This window comes from Sporobolomyces salmoneus, assembly GCF_050403485.1.
Source record: "Sporobolomyces salmoneus JCM6883 DNA, S_salmoneus_JCM6883_v1_ctg9, whole genome shotgun sequence".
Taxonomy (NCBI): Eukaryota; Fungi; Basidiomycota; class Microbotryomycetes; order Sporidiobolales; family Sporidiobolaceae; genus Sporobolomyces; species Sporobolomyces salmoneus.
In genome coordinates this window covers 127783-147350 of record NW_027481154.1, presented here as the reverse complement: position 1 = coordinate 147350, position 19568 = coordinate 127783, and the positions used below count along the sequence as shown (strand labels likewise).

General features: G+C 51.7%; 6 protein-coding genes across 6 annotated transcripts; 2 read left to right on the top strand and 4 right to left on the bottom strand.

Annotated features, from left to right (window-relative positions):
- Positions 1 to 19: 19 nt before the first annotated feature.
- Positions 20 to 3243, bottom strand: JCM6883_005158 (uncharacterized protein; the record flags this gene model as incomplete). Its single annotated transcript, XM_076630280.1, has 6 exons — positions 20 to 389; positions 467 to 678; positions 742 to 1292; positions 1357 to 1410; positions 1478 to 2068; positions 2139 to 3243. 6 exons carry the CDS (start codon positions 3241 to 3243, stop codon positions 20 to 22), a joined length of 2883 nt encoding a protein of 960 aa, XP_076489672.1.
- A 2765-nt stretch (positions 3244 to 6008) lies between these two features.
- On the bottom strand, positions 6009 to 7807 carry JCM6883_005157 (lipase ROG1 family protein; the record flags this gene model as incomplete). Its single annotated transcript, XM_076630279.1, has 4 exons — positions 6009 to 6774; positions 6831 to 7221; positions 7280 to 7452; positions 7521 to 7807. The coding sequence occupies 4 exons, from the start codon at positions 7805 to 7807 to the stop codon at positions 6009 to 6011; spliced, it is 1617 nt and encodes a 538-aa protein (XP_076489671.1).
- Positions 7808 to 8172: 365 nt separating this feature from the next.
- On the top strand, positions 8173 to 11653 carry JCM6883_005156 (uncharacterized protein; the record flags this gene model as incomplete). The annotated part of the gene is made up of 6 exons (XM_076630278.1): positions 8173 to 8385; positions 8456 to 8692; positions 8769 to 9354; positions 9416 to 10539; positions 10602 to 10829; positions 10895 to 11653. 6 exons carry the CDS (start codon positions 8173 to 8175, stop codon positions 11651 to 11653), a joined length of 3147 nt encoding a protein of 1048 aa, XP_076489670.1.
- A 1174-nt stretch (positions 11654 to 12827) lies between these two features.
- JCM6883_005155 (S10 family peptidase) lies at positions 12828 to 15526 on the bottom strand (the record flags this gene model as incomplete). Its single annotated transcript, XM_076630277.1, has 10 exons — positions 12828 to 13547; positions 13615 to 13719; positions 13785 to 13847; positions 13925 to 14104; positions 14175 to 14289; positions 14373 to 14701; positions 14769 to 14837; positions 14891 to 14958; positions 15032 to 15361; positions 15427 to 15526. The coding sequence occupies 10 exons, from the start codon at positions 15524 to 15526 to the stop codon at positions 12828 to 12830; spliced, it is 2079 nt and encodes a 692-aa protein (XP_076489669.1).
- A 578-nt stretch (positions 15527 to 16104) lies between these two features.
- On the top strand, positions 16105 to 17706 carry JCM6883_005154 (uncharacterized protein; the record flags this gene model as incomplete). The annotated part of the gene is made up of 1 exon (XM_076630276.1): positions 16105 to 17706. The coding sequence occupies one exon, from the start codon at positions 16105 to 16107 to the stop codon at positions 17704 to 17706; it is 1602 nt and encodes a 533-aa protein (XP_076489668.1).
- Positions 17707 to 18060: 354 nt separating this feature from the next.
- On the bottom strand, positions 18061 to 19129 carry JCM6883_005153 (GNAT family N-acetyltransferase; the record flags this gene model as incomplete). Its single annotated transcript, XM_076630275.1, has 6 exons — positions 18061 to 18081; positions 18152 to 18395; positions 18478 to 18587; positions 18681 to 18830; positions 18910 to 18972; positions 19037 to 19129. 6 exons carry the CDS (start codon positions 19127 to 19129, stop codon positions 18061 to 18063), a joined length of 681 nt encoding a protein of 226 aa, XP_076489667.1.
- Positions 19130 to 19568: the final 439 nt, after the last annotated feature.

The window sequence follows — 19568 nt, the reverse complement described above, 5'->3', positions numbered from 1 at the left end:
AGAATATCCATTCAGTCAGTCAAAGATCGAATCCACTACTTCGCACAAACTCTGCGTCTTCTGGAGCTCTCCATTCGATCTCCTTCGTGATCTTCACCCTTGCTTTCCCTCCCGCTCCCCCGACAGTCGCACTTCCTCCCGTGACTCTCGTGCTCCTCCTGACTCCCGCTCCTCTCCCTCCCGCAGCGGTCGATGAAACGTCTTCACCCGTTTCCGCGGCGATGCGTTCTCGTTCGTCGTCTACTTGCGTCAGGTGTCGATAGAGAGGCAGGTAATCGATCACGAGAGATGGAGAAGGGAGAATTGGAGCGTAGGGTAGGTAAGTGGCTGAGATGGGTTGCCAGAAGAATTGAGTCGAGAGAAGGGCTAAAGAGTGAAGGTATTCGACCCTAGTTCGACGAAGAATGAGACTCGAGTCAGCGCTTCGTTCGGAAGCCCTATACGGACGCAGAGGTATTGAGCTTACTTTTTGAATTCGAGCGATTCGTCCTCGTTGGTCGTGAAATGGACAGCTTGAGGGTAGATCGAATACGCGAGGTTCTCGATCAAAGAGGCCATTTCAGGTTCTCGACCGAGGTAAGGAAGCTGAGTCGAATGAGGTGGAGGAGGACGAGGCGAAAGAACAATTGAACCTGATTCGAGATCAGATGGGGTAGTGTGTGTATCGTAGTCGAGATTCTAGAACAAGTCGAGTCAACTCCGCTCGTTAAAAGGATTGGACTGAAGGGAGAAGAAGCTTACTTCGATTCTAGTTTCGATTCTTCTCGAAACCTCTGCATCGGCAAAAGAGAGAGCGTCCGAAGCTGCGACAGCCCTTGCTAACCATTTCGATGTGTCACTAGCTTCAGCCAACATCGTTCCCTCAACACTCTCTTTCGATCCGAGTCCTCCAACGATCCAACGTTTCTCTCCTTCTTTCGTCTTCTTCTCCGATTTTCCATCCCTTTGAAGTTCAAACTGTAACTGCATCAACGCCTTTCGCAGGTCCTTCTCCTTCTTGCCTTCCGAAGTGAACGGGTGTGGTAACGGTCTCACTCCCTTCGCATTCTTGCACAGGGTCAACCAAGCTTCTTCTCCTTCATTCGTCGTAGATTCTTCTGCTTCGTACAATCGTTCGATCGCTTCAGGAGAGACGAGATGCCCTTCCGAGAGAGCGACGAGTTGGAGGTAGGGAGTGATGAGAGAGGACGAAGGAGGAGCGAAGGGGAGGTGTTCGAGAGGTTCTTCCAGAGAAGCCGTCGCGAGGTGGATCTTCTGCAAGCCGAGTTGATCGAATGGAATCAAAGTTGAATCTGAACAGTCACACAGAGCGTGAGTGGGAACACCAAAGCTCGGATGAAGAAAGCTTGAACGAACCGTTGCAGGTGAGGATGATGGGACGGCGAGATTCTTCCGCCAATGCTCTCATTCCTACAACAAGAGACGACACATCAGCTTCTCGAACTTTGGTTTCGATAGATCAGGTTGTGAGGCTTACCAGCCCAGAAATCTTCTTCTCCAACGTAAAGAACGTCGACTTCTTCGATCAAGATCAGTGATTGAGTCGGTCCCGCCGACTTGCTCCCTTTCGTTTCTTTCCCTTTCGCAGCAACAGCTTTGAACCCGGCAAAGAAGTCCTTCGCGTTCGGTTTCCTCGGAGAAGCTCGAACGATATGGTTTCTCCCAACGTCTCCGACTTCCGCTTCTAAATCTTTCGCTCTCCTCTTGCCCATTCCTGCATTCACTTCGAAGATCTCGTATCCTAGTTCTTGTGCAACTGCTTGAACCGAGCTCGTCTTCCCCGAACCGTTTGGACCGACGAGGAGAATCAGATTCGTCAATCGGTGAAAAGTTGACGACGAAGAACCGATCGATCCTCCTCCTCCTCCTCCTTGCCGGAAGGTCGCTAGATCGTCTTCGTCTAAATCTTCATCGTTTTCGAACATTGACGTGTTGAATGGCATCGCCTCGTCTTCTTCTCCTGAGCTTGATGCGAGGAAGTCATCGAGATCGTCCCGACGACGTTTCTTCTTCTTCTTTTTGTCGATCCCTCGATTCACCGGTCGACGTCGTTTCTTCGAGTTTTCATCTAGAGTAAGTTAAACAGCGCAAGGGGTCAGCTCTCGCCTAGGAAAGGAGCGCGAAAGACAGGGAGTCACCTTCGATTCCTCCCGCGACTTTGAGTTCCGTCAACCATTCTTTCAGTAGCAGCGCACTGCTGCCACTAACGTCTCCCAGCACCTCCTCTGCCTTCTTCGGACCGTATTTGTTCGTCCAGAGTTCGCTCTGGGTAGTTGATTTTCTATTCGTCGGACTAGAGCTGATCGCAGAATCGAGACGATGTAGAAGGGGATGAGACGGGTAAGAAGGGACAAGAGTCGAAGTCGATGCGAAGGGGAGGTCTCGATACTCGACGGATTCTGGCGAAGGCAATCGATTCGATTCGAGGGAGTTTCGGAGATGGGTCAAAAATTCTTCATCTGAATCGACCGCTTTTCCTTTCCCTTTGTCGTTTTCCCGCGATACAGGTCGACCGGGATACCTCGTCCTGCTGCGAAGTTCGGTGCGAGAGGAAGCACTCATCGTCGAGAGATGTTTGCCGTGTTCTTCTGCGGTCGGCCACCTCGGTTCGACACCTTCGTTGTTGGCTTTACGTCGTTCTCGTTCATGACGATACAAGTCGGATAGAGGAGCGAATGTTGAACTGGGGAAAGGGGCGGAAGGTTTGCGAGGAGGAGATTCCGTCAGATCAATGCTTTCCAACTCTTTGATCGGTCCCTTCGCTTTCTTCTTCCCTTTCGAAATGTTTGACTCTTTCGTACTCTGCTTCTGTCTCTTCTTGGGGGTTGAGCCTTTCACGACGATGCAATCGTCTTCGTCCTCCTCCTCCTGCTTCTCGTGAGCGTCTGCGATTGCCCTAGCTTTCCCTTTCCCTTTCTGAGCTTTTGTCTTGACCCCTTGTTTCCCTTTGATGACCTTCGAACGAGTCTGGCGAGGGCTAAGAGCTCCATCATCCTCATCATCCGACAAAGTGATGCAATCCGATTCTTTCGACCCTGTTCGATCTACCGCGCGTCCATTGAGAGCATTCGAAGTGGATCCTGATGACTCTGATACGGTTGCGGCGGTCGTTGACGCGTGTCGAGACTGAAGTTCAGAGGTCGTTGCTTCGAGTGGAGGGAGATCCCGCGCAGAAGGGGCTGGTGCAGGCTTTGTACGGGGTTGGAAGATAGAGAAGACCTTGTTCGTAGGCGGTTCGGCCATAAGAGGCTTCGTGAGTAGAGAAGAGGTTGAGTGTCGCGCGTAGATCTAGCTAGATCTGATCTCTCTCTGTCTCTCTCATCGACCATCGACGATGGGAACTTCTCACTAAGCATATACGCACTACTAAGGAGGACACGCTCTGCTCTGCTTCGAGTTGGCGCTTATCTCTGTGCACCTTCCCCTTCCCTTTCGGTCCTCCTGCAATCCTGTCTCGTATCGCCTGCGTCTGTCGCTTCTAGTTCGACCCCCCCGTTATAGAAGCACGGAGTTGGTAGAGATTGTGTACCGGAAAGTCCTCGGAGAAGCAGAGGCTCGTGCTTTGTTTGGAAGAGCCTGCTCGAGGGCACAAGCGTTTTCAATTTTTCGAGGTTGCAGGTTTTCCCTCTTTGACTCTTGCTCGCCCTCAAACAGGGAGCATGCGCAGATCTCGAAGCTCGTCCAGGCTCTCAACAGGTTCTCCGCTACCGCCTATCGTATACTGACATTCAGCTTCTCTCTTTGGTTTGCTCTTTTAACTGATTCTTTCGTCCTCGCTTGGAGAACAGGCGGAGAACGTCTCTCCACGTAGCGAGGTGGAGGCGATCATATTCCTAGATACCGGCCTGACCGCGAAAAGTAAGCAATCGCAATCTTCTTGAGTTGGAATGCGAGCTGACACTGAGAACTTGACAACCACAGTCTCAGTCAGCGAAAATAGTGTCCTTAAGGAACTCTCCCCCGAACATCGTCGCGACTTCTACAAAGACGAGCACATGGCGGAGTCGGTTGGACGTATCCAAGCAAGCATCAAAGCATTCCTCGAAAGAGTCGAGAATTGTGAGGCTCACCGGTACTGGAGGCTATGCTTCAAGGAGCGATCTCTCGTAGAGAAGCGGAGTCTTGCTTCTGCGAGTGCCTCGGTTTCGATTTTCAACGTATTTCGTAAGTTCTGCGACTCTTCGTGTCGCTGCAATGACTTACCGAGCCGCTACTGTACAGGCAAGACTGAATCGAACGCCGAGCTGGATCGGACTTGCGGAGTCTCTCTCGTGATGCTACCCGTGAACAGCGGGAACGGGCAACTGTCGAACCCGCACCAAGCGGTCTCTCGAAACCAGCCTGAGGGAGCGGACGTCGAGATCCCAAACATCAAGAGCCTCGACATGCTGCGCAGATTGCGGAACGGGAAGGGTACAGGTATGTTCTACTCTCGATCTATGCTCTGTAGACGCATCGAATTGACGAAATCTGTGCAGAACGGGAAAGTTGGGAAGAGCGATGGACCCTCGAAGACGGAACCGGGTCGCAGAAGGCAAGGCATTCGCGCTATAACATGCGCTGGGCGATCCCATTGAGAGGTAAAGGCGTAGGCATGGACGACCACGAAATCGACGGACTCTCTCTGAGCTCGAAGGAAGGTGTGGACGGAAAGACGAGGTGGAGTCGAGGCGCGGTCGAGATCGTCTGGTACAGCGTAGGACCTTGAGAGAGCTATGTCTGCATTCTATTTCCCCTCGTTGTTGGCCTGATGTCCAGCGAACGGAGCTAGTGTTCATGAAGAGGTTTGAGCTTGAGCCGCGGATTTCCCTCGGACGTGCATAGCGCTCAGTTCGTGTTCTTCTCCTCGAGTCCGGATCGCTCCTGCTTCTCTCTTCTCTCTCTCCAGTGCTCTGCTTGCCAGATGTCAAGAAGAGGAAAGGTACTTCCAGCTCTGCACCAGAAACCACCCACTCGCTTCGCAGGCTGACACGCTCGTTACTTTCCAAGGATCCGCTCCAGGCCATTTCTGATCACGGCGAACCAGAGATCCATCTGGACTCACATGTCTACCAGACGAGTAGGGTGCTCAGGATTCGATATCGAACAAGACTTGATGACTGATTCGCCGACTTTCGCAATTTTATAGTACAAAATCACTGTCAAAGTACGGGACAGGCGGCCGACGAGCAACACATGGTATCATGGGTGCAAAGGGTTCGAGAGTCCGCACTGATGTACCTCAAGAAAGAAACCGACACTCATCCTTGTTGGTGTCTTTCGATCGAATTCCCGTCGAATGCCTCTCACTGTGAGTTCGAAAGTGCCTCAAGTCTCATACGAGGACGCTCATCGACCGAATCACCTGGCAGGCACGGGTCAATGGCTGCTCGACGCCCACTTCGTTCTTAGGCGCGCCGAGAGAGGAAACGGAAGGCCATTGGACCCGTTCTCGGTACAATCTCGAAAGCCGTCCGTTATAGGCGTTGACAAACTTCCGACTGGGCTATCGGCGGAGGGATTCGCTTTCGAGGTGACGGGCAGAGACGGTAAGTTAGTTGAAACTGGAGTCACTTTGAGCCTTTTCTTGCGAACTTACTGACCAGCACATTGTGCGGACAGGGAATTCTTTCTATACCTTCTGGAAGCACTCATACACCGAGACGGCACGCATGATCCCTCAAAGGTTGGAGGATACTCGGAACCCGCAAGACGTAACTCTTTCTTCCTGGTTCTCCGTGCGTTGGCAGGTTCCGAGTGCTTGGATCGGACATACCGCGGACGAGGTCGAGACGTTCGACTGGAATCGAGAAAAAGTGACTGCGGGACCCTGCAAGAAAGGTGGGCTGAAGCGCCAATTACTGCCCCCCAACTGGAGTCGAAACAAAATCACGGTGATCTGGATGCGATAGCTGGCTAGATTTGATCTGAGGTGGAATACGACAACGGATACTTGATCTAGAAATGAAAAGAGCGAGAGAATAGTCGTAACAAGCTGGAAGGGTGAGAGGGGAGTTCAAACCGTAGAACTACAACACAAAATCCTTTGCCCACCAATCGATAACTTTCCTGCCGATTCGATGTTGCTCCCACTTCGGATGTCTTCGCACGATCGCGCCGTGCGCATTCCTCGATTTCGGAAGGTATACGAAATGCTTGCGAAGTTGAGGAAGGGCGTTGAGTTGATGAAGTTGATACAACTGAGAAGCGGTAAAGACCGGATCGGTAGAATATTTGCGAGCTTCAGGGTGGTCGAGCTGAGTGAGGTGTTCGAGCTCGGAAGCTGAGGCGGGAGTCGAAGTGCCGGAAATAGCTGGAGTCGAATCGACCGTCGATCCATAGTTGTTCTCATCCCTTCGAGCTTTCGTGCCGGTCCTCTCGGCGTCCACGAGAAGGGAACCGTCCTCTTCGTCGTCCGAAAGATTCGCAGCATATTCCGGATTATCCGTTCCTACTTGCTCCGCGACCTCCCTCAACCTCACGCCAACTCGTTCGAGCATTCCCTCTCGACCTCGTTCCCCTGCAGTCACTTTACGAAGTTCTCTGATCCTCCGTTTCGAATCCCTCCCTTGAACGAGGAACCGTCCGATGAGGTAGACGACCGAGAGAGGGAGAGCGACGGGAAGGAATGCGATGACGAGAAGTGACACCGGTCGAGAGAATGGATAGGTCGTTGGTCGAAGCAAGAGAGGTAATCGAATTGCAAAGCGGCGTTTTCGACTTGGCTTCGGGGCGTTTGGATCGGAGTCGAGTAAACGATACGAAGAAATGATCGGAGCATCCTCATGGAGCGTTCTGATGTAACGAGAGTCAGTTCACCTTGTATGAAGGGAAGTGGAGAGGGAGCTCACACTTCGAGACCTCCATCAATCAAATCCAAATCTCCTTCGGGATCATCTCCTCTTACGATCGCAGCCTTTCTCGCCTTGACTCTTGCGAGTGCGAAAGGATCGTGTAATTCGAAAGCTCCGGTCGGGAAAGGTACCGTTCGATCATTTACCGCGTTTGCGAATACCTCTATCCGTTCAAACTTGGAGAGGGCTCGATAGAAACTGAATTGAGGGTCGGCGAGGATTTTGAGGAGCGGTTCTGCTTTCTCCTTTTTACGAGTGAAAGTGAATCGTCTCTTTGGCGTCTTTTCTGCGTCGAGAGCGGCGGAGTAGTCGGGCGAAGCTGGGTTGAACCGAGACGGTAGAAATCGATCGTTCTCGTAAAGTTGTGAACCGGAGCGAGAGAGGAGGCCTGATCAATTAGACGAGTCAGCGCTGTCCAAGGATGTAAGAGGTTGATCGGAACTCACGAGCACCGAGAAATCGAAACACTCCTGACCAGAACGTCTCGTAACTGGGGATGCCGATTGCGGGAGAAGCGAAAGTCGTAAAGTTGACGGGCTCGACCGCGTCAAAGAAGCTCGGACTCCTCGAATCGAGCAATCCGAGGACGTAACGAGCTACGAGACCTCCGAGTGAGTATCTGGAAGGCGACGATATACGATCAGCACGAGCGATTTCGAAAGAACTCGACGAGAAAACGATGCTGACCCAACGATCGAAAACCTTTCCACTTTGCCTCCCTCTTTCTCAATCCTCTGGACTTCCTCGTCGATCTCGTTCAACACTCTCTCGGCACACAGGTCGATTCCGTCATACGTATTCGTGAATTCGTTCATCTTTGCGTTCAAAACGACGAGTTCGACTCCGTTTCCATCCTTGGAGCGAGCAGAGGCATGGTGCTTGAGCAGTGATTCTTCCAGATAACGAATGTGACTAGTGTTGCCCCATAACCCGTGTATCAACGTGACCAGGTGAGTCGATGTTGGCGATGACATAGACTTTTGAGGAGGAGTGTCAAAGGTCGGGGAAGTTTGACGAGCAGCTGAGAGTGGCGGTTTGTTGGGTGTCAGAGAGAGAAGGTGAAGACAGAGAAGCTGCAATGAGGGAGATCGAGAGCGGCAGACAGCTGACGAAACCAACTTCAACATCGGCGCCGTCGGCAACGGGAATTCGATATTGTTGCAATTGCGGCTCACGGGCTTTTACGAAATATGACACAGTATGGTGTCACTCGTGCTGTCAGGGGGTACTCAAAGGTCAAAGAGAGAGAAATCGAATCACAAGCGGAAAATCGCAAAGAGTTGGAGACTTTTGATCAAACCTCTCACGGACGCTTGACCACTCTCAAGAGCACCAGAGAATGAGTCTGGTCAATAGCACGATCGACGAATACGTTCTAGCATCGTTCGCCTTGCCTGGTTCGACTTCATCTAATTCTTCTTCAACTTCTTCAAACTTTCGACCATCATCCCTCTCTCCTCCTCCTGCGACTTCTGTACAGTACCCGAACATACCGAAACAAGATGGGAGGTTAGTAGTCGCAACCCCTGGAGTTGGAGTCTCGATTTACGATGTCAGTCTGAAAGAAATTCCTTCACACCTCTCTCAGCGGACTAGAAACTGATCCAACGCTACGCTCTTAGCTCGCTGATCAAACGCCACTGTCATCCATCACGGTCGGACCTTCTTTCGCGCCGACAACTTCAGCTGTAGCTCGTTCAGTTCCGCTCACAAGTTCAGAATCTATTCGAGTAAAGAGCACGAGGCAGACCTGGGTTGGAGTCAGAACCGAAGAGGGTAAAGGCGAGATTTGGTGTTGGCAGGAAGAGGAAAGGAAAGATGGAAGTTCGGAAAGCGAAGCAGGAAAAGCAGTGTGGCCCGTATGTTTCCAGTCTCTACCAACTCGTTCTCCAACCATTTGCGATTGCTCATGAAGTCGCAATGGAGCGAGGATAGATTTCGGAACCTCTCGCAGCTTTGGCCGTACCGAAAACCCTTCCCTCGCACCTCGTTTTCCTCTCTTCTTCCGGCTCTTTCGCACTCGCACCAGCAAACGACTTGACTTCCCTTGTATCCCTCCCTTACCAATCCTCTGAGTCGTCTACATCGTCTGGACCCGCACCTTCCGCCCCAACTTTACGTCTAATCCCCGTCTCTTCGACCTCTGCTCTTTCCTTCCTTCCAACCTCCCTCACCGCTCTTCTACCCGCCGCATCGTCAAGCTTGAAAGCTCACATCGCGATCATTGTACGATCCTTCGGAAGCTCAACCAGTAACACAGCCGAATCTGCATCGCTCACGGAAATCGGCAAGAAGAAGTTCAAAAAGACTCCTCGACCTTCAGCTTCAGCCGTTACGGAAGCTGCCGAGGCTCTGAATGAGTCTTCGAGTATGAAGAACGAGATTGAGGTTGTGCTGTTGGATCCGGAAGTGCAGGTCGAAGGAGAAGCGGAACCGAGGTCAGGAGTCGTCAGTTTAGGCAGAGTGACCGTTGAAGCGGACAAGGTGGTCGTCAGCGACGATGGATTCGTTACCTCTCTCAGTAAGCCCTCGCTTTATCTATCTTCTTCCGCGGAGCAAACTGATGCGATTCTTTCTTTCAGCCGCTGATGGAACGCTTTCATCATCTCGCCTTTCGGTACCTTCGCCAACTGCCGAGTCTTACTCCGACGTCTTCTTCTCTACTGGCAACACACCGTCTCCCCCGACCCTGGCTTTAACGCCTGTCAAATCCCTCACCCTTTCTTCCTCGACTCTTATCCCTGCTCAAGCGACTCTCCTAGCTCTTCGGTCCTCCTTCGTTCTCCTAGCCGCGCCGCGAGCTTCGGCCGATGGCACGACACCCGTCGTATCGCTCACTTATTGGGACACTCGATTCGGAGCTGTCATCGCCTCGTCAAACCTCAGCGTTCCCTCCGCCGTCGCAACTTCGCCTTCTTCCCTTTCCCTCTCCGCCTGTCTCCCGACTCGCAACACCGCAATTCTCACTCTCGCCCCCTCGGCATCCACTTCGAGCTCTTCCCGCATCGCACTCTTCTGTCTCCCTCTCTCGCCTCCGCTTCCTTCCGCTTCCGTACTCGCCGCGATCGTCGGTCGACAACGCCTCACTGCCCAATACCTCGCCCATTCCGAATCGACCGATTCAATCCTTGCGAAAGCGAAACGTGCTGAACCGATCTTGTCCTCGAGCGAGACGTTCTCTTCTCAAGAACGGGAAGCCGCCCTTGCGGGTCGTCAATCTCGGGAACTTCTGTTGGAATCGTTAGACAAGGTCCTCGCGCCCCTTAAGCAACAAGGGAACATCAAGGAGTCGGAGAAAGCAGTGATCACGGCAGAGACGGAATGGAGCTCGTTCCTCGAGAAGGAACGAAAGAGATCTTGGGACGTTGAGAGACCGAAGTTGGCGAAACGAAGGAAGGAGGTGGCGGAAGCTCGAGTCAAAGAGCTCAAGACGAACTGGAGCGAAGGAGTCGGACGAGATGGTCGATGGAAGAGAGTCAAGAGGGTTGTCGAACGAGCGATTGTCGAAGCTGGTGCGAGCATCGAACTGGATTCGGACGCTGCGACAGGCAAGAGTGCGTGGCAATCGGTCATGAAGGAGGAAATCGAGGGCGTCGATGCAGCAGACCGACAGAGATATGCTGCCGAAAGGAGTCAAGTCGAAGCAGATATCCAGAGACTACGGAAAGAAGCAGATGGGTCGCTTGATGAGACAGTGCATCCAGAGGTGAGTCTCTTCGTTCTAGACGATCTTTTGCTTCAAGCTCACTCTTTGTACCCTCTTCGTAGCCAACTCTTCCTTCCTCATTCGTTACGGCAGTCCTTCGACTCTGCTTCCCCGTTCCCCTCGATGCACCTTCGACCGAGATTAGTGCTCCTGGCTCGACAAGCAACTCTTCTGCCTCGACATGGAGACACCCAACTGCGATCGTATCTTACCTACTCAAGCGAGAGATCGTTGGAGAGAACCAACTCGAAGGAGGGCTGACACGCTACTTGGCTCGTGCTGGTGACTGGGTGAGTTTATCCTTCCTCTGCGCCCATTTTGCAGAGCTCGACTGATTGTTTTCTCCTTGTCAAAGTCAAACGTCGTTCTCGCTCTCGAGCATGTTACCGACATTCCCGAAACGACTGCCGTATCGCTCCTTCTGACCGTTATCCGCTCCCCGGCGACCGTCTCGGAAAATTCGATGGACGTCGACTCTTCTTCTTCCCTTCCCTCTTCCGTACCTTCCCTTCGCTCCTTCCTCGCTGCGTTCCTCCGACAGTCTTACACTCCCTCAACTCTTCGTCAAGCCCTACAGAAGCAGGTCACAGCGACAGAGGCTCTCCCAATCCTCGAACTATGCGACGAATGGCTCGGTTGGTGGCTCAAGAATGGCGGCTCAATCGAACAGTCAATCAAGTCTACACCGACAGAGTTCACGGAAGACAAGACTCAGATGGTTCTCGTCGATCCCTTCAAGTCCCGATCTGGCGACGACCTCCCTCCATCGGCTGATGAGATCGTTCCCCTCGTCCAGTCCCTCCTCGACGCTCACTTCGTCACTCTCCTTCTACAACGACAATCTCATAAACTCCTTCGACGACTCACTTCTCGAGTCTCTTCCCATACGGCTCAACTCGACGATCTCTCGACTCTCCTCGGTGCCCTTTCGGTCTTCTCTCGCAAGAACGCCGAACTCGCCGAAGCTGAACAACTCGCGAAACGGAAAGCGAACGCGAAGAGGAATGGGGTTCAAGAGGTCAAGAAATTTGGAGAGAGTATGGGGAAGCGGTCGAAGGCTCACGAGAAACATCAAGAGGTTGGTGCTTACCAGGTCGAGGAATTCTACTTGTAATAGTCGATGTATTGCATTATAGATAGCACTTTCGACGCTGCTGAATGTCGCCGGGTGGCCGTCGAGAGTGAAGGGTAGCTTGAAGAAACGAAGCAAGAAACGAATGCAACAGCTCTCTTCGCGATCTCGTCCATTTCGCTCTTCGCTCGTCTGTTGAGCCATGCGTCCCCTCGAGAGATCCTCTTGATCATCAGGAAACCGGTGAGACCCACATATTGGACGAGACCAAGATCGCCTCCCCTTTGCGAGAGACTTTCTTCTCTCTCAAATTCTCACTCAACAATGGCGAAAGCAAAGTCAAGGTAAGCTACGACGCAAGATCTTGTCTGTTTGATCTACATACTCACCCGCTCGTGCACTCTAGACTGGTCGTCGTTCGACTTCTCTCAACGTGAGTTTCTGATCCTGATCTATAATCGCTTCAAGCTCTCCCCACACAGCTCCTGAGAGCGTACGGCTGACCTGGAAGAAACTTGTAGGGTTGGAACTGGCTTCTCGTACATTGCTAGACGACCGAGGACAGCCGAGAAGAAGTTGGCATTCATGAAGGTAAATTCTTTCCCTCTTCTCGCTCTCGTGCCGTGAGTTTTGCTGAATCTATGTGGATCTATGTAAGCAGTTCGATCCCAAGGGTAAGCGACTCGATCAAGTCTGACTGAGAAACGAGAGACTGGATTAGCTGATTTCTCGTCCTCTCGCCTTCCTTGATGATGTAGCTGGTCGACACGTTCTATTCCAAGAAGCGAAACTCAAGGGTGGATCCTAGAAGAGGAAGAAACGGCTGGCTGCTTGTACTCGTTACTCTGTATTCTATTGCAACTCTTCTCTTCTCGCTTCCGTGTAGAGTTCGCTCGTTGAGGCGTACTCTCAGCTTGATGCGCACAAGAGCCTTTCGACATCCGAGACGAAGGTGGGCCATGTTCGCAGCAGAGAAGAAGGGCTCGTTGTCAGGTTGTGCCTCTTACAGCGATTCTCTCCAGTTTTGCATTTTCGCTAGCCTCGCTGCTCGTGCGAGTTCTCGCATAGCATCCTCTCATTCACTCCCTCGAGGAAACGTTCAAGAATTGTGACTAATTTTCGCACAAAGCGAGTGACTGAACTGCAACAGTACAACTGTGAATGGAGTACAACTGGGAAACAAAAGACAAAAGAACGCTCTCCTAGGACGTCTAAGCTACCGATATCTTCTCCGTTGTTCCGGATCATCGTCGTCTTCCTCCTCAGCGCCTAGACCGAAGATTTCACTTTCGTCTCCCAAACGACTCTTCGCTTTCCCCTTCCCTTTCCCTTCAATCCTTTCTTCCTCGTCTGCTTCCTCAAGCTCTGTTCTCCTACGACTCTTCATGAGCTCGTCCAACTCCTGCTCTTCTTCTTCCGTGCTATCTCCAGTCACTCCTCCCAATCCCATTCCTCCTCCTCTTCCCAAACTATCGATTCTCGAATGTCTTCCTCTCGTCGCCGAAGCCGATGAGCCTCCTACTGCTCCCCAACCTCCTCCTGCTCCGCGATTGAACTTGTTTCTACCTCCGAATTTCCGTCTCAAGAAGATGAATCCACCGAACGCGAGGATCATGATCAGAATCAACACGATCGCGCTCGAAGCGTTGACCAATCCTTCGATCGCGCTCCCGTTCAATCCGTCCGTCAACGACTTTCCATCACTACCTACTCCTCCTCCTTCGCCCGCAATGAGTTTCTCGATCCTTTCGGGATCCGACAACGCATCTCCCAAAGCGGTACCGTTCGGTAATGTCGATCCGAGTACCGCTTCACGTTCTGAACCTATCCGAGAGGGGATCGTCGCGGCTGGACCGGCGGCATTGAGGAATTCGTCTGAAACTCCGATAAATCGTAGAAACATGTCGTGAGCCGCCAAAGGTTGATCGTAAGGAACCTGTTCCCGCCTCGACGAAGTCCCAAGTCAGTTCAAGATCATGAGAGACTTGTATGGATTGACTGACCATGTGAGAAGCGTCGAGGATCTTGACATAGGTCATATTTCTCGCCGAAGTCCAGGTTCCAGCTCGTTTCCCGTTCACGTACCAATCATCGACCGCGGTCTCGTTCTGATGACACAGAAAGGTGTCAGTGGTGAAGGACTGTCTCATTAGGAGGAAGACCGAGTACTCACCCCGAAACCCAACTCTCCATTCCATTCCAAATCATCGATCATTTTTTCGATTCCGACGTGATTCTGTTTTCGCCTCGCCCAAAGAAAGAAAGGGGTCAGTAGACGTCTCGGTAGCGGTCCGAGGGAGGGAGAGAACAGACACAGATCAAATCTTCAGCCCCGGCAAACATCAAAATCTTCAACCTCGTCAACAGTTCCGGTAATAATCGAACCGAAGGTGCACTCAACGGAGTGTAGAATTGAGATCCGACTTGTCCGTTACATTCCTTCCAGGGTCCTGGATGTCTCGTCGCGTGGAATGAAGTTTTGACGTCGTCTCGCTAAGCAGAGAGAACGGGGGCGCGATTGATCAGTGTTCGAACGAGCTAGGGATGGAGAAGGACGACGTACAGATAGGTAAGGTTGTAGTTCGACGAGATCAGGAGGCCAATTCATTCCGCATGCTGGATGAGTATCGGTTAATCGAACGTCGTAATTGTTGACACACATATTTTGTCCGTTCACTCTGTGCGTTCATCATTTGACTCGTTTCAGCCCTTGTGTGGTTACTGTCGAAGAGCGAGCAAGAGAGAGGGAGAGAGAACATACGATTGAATCGTGCTATCCGTGATACTTCCCAAAATCCCTTCACAAACTCCATTATGAATCTTCATATTCTTTTTCCCTCCCTTCTCAATACTCGCCTTGCACCGTTCAACCTCTTTCTTCACTTTCGATTCCGCCGTCGAACCAGGTTTGATCACGCCGGCTTGGAGGGCGAAATCGAGATAAGCAGGGTATTGGTTCCAAGGGTCGATCCAACCGTTTCCGATCAATAGACCCGAGAGGTGTTGAGAAGTCGGGAGACGGGAATTCAGGATAGCAGAAGCGATGTAAGGGATGTATTGTCCTGCGTAAGATTCTCCTCCGAGGAAAGTCTGCGAGTTATGAAAGAGACGTTACTACTTTTTCTCCTCCAAAGTCGAGGAAGAGAGGATTACTCACTTGATGGTTCTGGAACTCTGGGAAGACTTTATAGAAGTTTTCGAGGAATTTGACGATGTGTTGAGCAGCCTGCGACAGAGCGATGAGTTTTCAATCGCGAAAGAACGAGCGACGGAGCTCACCTCGGGTAGTTCGTGCACGTAAGAGTTCGTAGCCATGTACGAATAACCAGTTCCTACAGGTTGATCAACTGCGAGGGGCGAAGAGCCGCAACGAAACGGTGAGCAGAGTGGGGGTTGAGCGAAAGGAGAGTGAGAACTGACTAAAGATGACGTTTGCGTATTCGTTCCACGCTCCTTCGACTTCCTGCAATTCACTCTGACCTCCCGGTACTAGCCTCAACGGTCCAACCTCCATCATTGCTCCATCGAAGGAAGAACAACCGGGTCCTCCGTTGAACCAAATCAAAGTTCGTTCTTGATCGGCGATGTGTCGGTTCCGGATCATGTAGAAGAACAAGTGGGCGTCTGATTCAGTATCGGGTTGACCGTTTTTGATTGGGGCTGAAGGGATGTGTCCAGCGTATTGAACCAAAGTCGAATTCGATGGTTGTCCCGGTAATGACGGGATGAAGAAGTTCGCAGCCGACATAGCTACACGATGATTCTCGGTCTCAAGTCTCGGGTCTACTAGAAGCACCACAGAGAGAGAAACTTACAGGAATCGGGATCCGACGATGAGCCAACTTGACGTGAAAACAATCCATCCTCTGGCGGAGTACTTCGAGGTAGTCGATTACGATGTGGACCTGCTCCCATCTTGCTGGGGCAGCGGTCGAAGGTGAGGTGGAGATCGGCTTTGTGAGAGGAATCGAGATGAGACAGCAGCAAGATTGCTTCCTTGGCTCTCAATCACACCTTTCTCTCGTCAACCCGCCATTCTTCAGTACAAGTCTACAGTCAGCACCTTGGGAACTCAACTCGCCAGCTGGGAAGTCAAGCAAGCAGGGATTTGACGGGAATGTTTACCCAAATGATCTCAGTCAACCTTGCCGTTGGTACTCTCGCAGCTGCTCCCCTGGCCGTCCTCCTTTGTACGTCTATCTTTTCGAATAGCACTCGGCTACGGGGTCGTAACAGACCGGGAACCTCATCGTTACCTGGTCGCCAGTCGCCCCGGTTTCACGTTCGACTCTGAAAACTGATCTCCCTTGTTCCCTTGCCTAGCGTTCCTCCTCCTGTATATCATCACCCATCCGAGATTCGACAGATCTCCACTCCATTCGAAACGACCCCTCACGCTCACACAGCACAACACTCTCCTCAATAGAAACGAGAACGGCGGTACAGGGGTATTCTCGAGGAAATGGAAGAGAAAAGTAGCGGCTGCACTCGCAATGGCTCCATTGAGGAGGGGATTAGGCGACAGTGAAGACGATTTCGAAGATGAGGATGAAGGCGACGATTCGAGCGGTTCAGAGTTTTGGAAAATCAAGGTTAAACCCGCGCCGGAAGGGTTGAAAGGAGTCCTCAAGAGGGAGGGCAGCTTCGAGGTGACGAAGATGATAGTAGATGGGGGGAAAACGCAGATTCCTGAGGTCAAGGCGGGAATAGATGAAGAAAAAGCAAAACTTTCCTCAACACTTTCGCCAATTCCCTCTCCTTCAGCTTCGATCACATCCTCCTCCGATGACAACTCTTTCTATTCTCCACCTCTACCTTCTCCATCTCCAGCACCAGTTCTCGAACCGACGTTATCGTCACAAGCAGAGGAACCTTTAAAACCGAAACCGAAGAAATCAGTCTCGATTCAGGAGCCTTCACTCGTCGAGCTTGAAGCACTGAGGGAGTTGTGGAGCTCTCCAGAGATGCAAAGTACGGTCAATGGTGGGAACGGATTTGGAGGGATCGCAGGGTATCGGAGAACAAGGGATCACTACGCTCGAGGTCAAGGAGGACGAGGAGTCAATAAATCAACCCCTCCAGTCGTGGTAACCTCCACACCGTCGACAACACCTGCGACTAAGCCTACTCCAGCGATTCCGAAGAAGGAGGAGATAATCGCGAAAGATAAACCGGAAGAAGACGAAGGATCTCCTCGACCACGACGACCTCTCAATTCTTCTTTAGCCCGATCCTCTTCATCCTCGTTATCTCCTTCACCAATCACTCGACGGCCAATAGGCAAACGGGCGCTATCACCAAACTCGAACGGAATCGTCGTTTCTTCCTCTGCAACCTCGAAACGGAGAGGATTGAGTCCGAACAACGTCGCCACGAGCGGATCGAGTCCATTGAGGAGCTCGTCAAGCTCTCCTGCTCCTTCATCGTCTTCGGATCGTGTTCAACCTCGATGGATCAAAACGAAGAAAGCATCAAAATCGACTCCTCGAACGGTGTCGAATGACGAAGAGGACGAAGAAAGAGGGACCGGAAGAAACGGGACGATGAGTGCGACTGTAAGTGACGACGAAGATGATTACGAAGACGTTCCTCCGACTCCGCCTTCACAACCTTCTCTCACTCTCGCGATGGCCCCGATTTCCTCCTCTTCCGATTCTCCTACAAACTCACCTTCGAAGATTTCCCCTTCTCTCGCATTACTTCTTGATCACGCGACTCAATCTCTCGTCGGTGATGAACTACCATCAGAAGAATCGCCTTCCACACTATCTGATTCTCAGATCTCGCAATTACCGACTCCTTCTCCGTCTCCGACTCTTTCCCCTGCTTCCACTCCATCATTCTCGATCACTCCAGCTACTCCAGACCTTCCATCTGCTGCTTTGCCTCCCCCTTCGACAGATCCTTGGACTCGATCGTCAGTCAACAGCGCAGAGGAGGAGGACGAAGAGGAGGATCCGAACGATCCAATGTCGAGTCCTACGGTCGAAGCGAAAGGAACGGGTACGGCTCCGTCCGAGCTTTCCTCGGCGGCGACAGAGAAGCGGAAGACAGCCGAGCGGAAGACGAAGACAGAGAATCTCGAAGCCGCCTGAGCAAAAAAACACCAACCCTTCTCCTCCTTCTCTCATCTTTGCACAAAACATATTCACCCATGCCCCATTTCATACCCAGCTCTTATCTCCATTGTTGTCGCTCTCATCTTCTATTTACATACTTCCCCCGTCTCCGTTGTTTTTTTGGCCTGTTGCTCATTTCGATTCATTTTGTTGTTCACGCTTCTTCAGCTGGTGGGCCTTGTAGACTGTAGACGTTGCCATATCATTCATCACGTCTCCCTGTTCTGTTCCAGCTGAGGCGTGCATCGCGAGAGAAGTTTACCCCAAAGTTCTCTATCCAAGCGAGTCACGTCGAGCGATAGATGTTCATATGCAGCACCGATAACTTAGCTACAGCATCTTCCTCATGAACTAGAAAGTTGGCGAATCGTTAGCCTCGTCACGTCCCTAATTACGAGTCGGACGGAAGGAGAAAACTCACGACAGCCGGTAATTTCACGATGCTCCCATCGGGTGCTTTCTCTTTATACCTCGGTTCCCGCTTGTACACCTCGTACCCTAACTTCTCGTACCAAAACTCGTTCAATCTTGCTTTAGGATCGTATTCGACTCCGATCGATGCCCACATTTCACGAGTTTGGGCTGCGATCCCACACAATGTGTTGAGTGTCACCTGAGTGGCTCCTAATGAGATCGCTTTCGCTTCGAGAGCTTTCATGACGATACTGTAAAATGAAAGGAGGTTGAGTATGAGCTCACGACCAGGACCCGAGTCGCGAAGGAGTAGAAGAGAGCGTAGAGACTTACTTGCCGAGCCCGAGACCTTGCTGTGATGCAAGAATGTAGAATGTCGCAATAGTGATTACTCCTTCGGCTCGATTAGCTAGCGATTCGTCGCCTTCGTAGTCTTCCCAATCCTTACGGAACAAGCTCAAACGTCAATGAGCATCATTCGTAGAGAATTTCCGCTGACGAAACTTTTCGAAGACGAGACAAAGGAGTGGACGTACAAGACTAGCATGACCTAACGGTGTGAACTCCGGATGAGGGGCAGGTGGACCAAGTCCCTCACGTTGATTGAACGATTCTCGTTCTGGCAAAGGAAGTCGTAACCTTGTCCGCGCGGCTTCGGTGTCTGCTGGAAAGATCCAGTATAGTCCCTAGAGCACGAATTAACAGTATCAGTGACATCCGACGTAGACTAAGAGAGGGAAGCACGAAATCAAGGAGAAAAGTCACTTTGACGCCTCTCCGAGCTTGTTCCCTCCAGGTTTCGATCATATCGAGGTTCCAGCCGCATAACTATCCTTATGACAGTGCACCTGATCAGCTTGCGACTACCGAAGTGAGGAAGCGACCCACGGACAATTCGTTGTTGATTCAACGTATCGACTTGAATCTGATCTTCCGGATCGAACGGAACGAGGGTGATGATCTCCTCAGGTTGTAGATTAGGCATCGCAGGTAGAGTACAGAGCAGAAGCGTGAAGAAGTGATCCGAAGCCGGGAAGAGAGCGAGGAAAGCAGAAGAAAAGAGTAACCTTTCAACACCACGTGGTAAGCGACCACCTATCCAAGATCGCTCTCGCCCACTCTACCACACCCAGAAGATCCTCCGGTCATGAAGCTGCAAGCTGCAAGAGCGAGTCAACCCTCCATTCCCTCGACAACCTCGATCCGCGACTCACTCCATCTCCGCGAATCCCTGAAGCCAGTCACTGTGCTTTAGCTCGTTACACTTGAACACTCGACCAACAGACGACTCTCCCTGGACCCGGTTCCGGAAGCGATTTGACATCTCGATTCGTAATCGGCGCGTTCTCATGGCGACTAGGGATGAGTGACTCGTGTAGGTTCGACACTTAGAGCGTACTGAACAACCCAGTCACTCTCCAAAT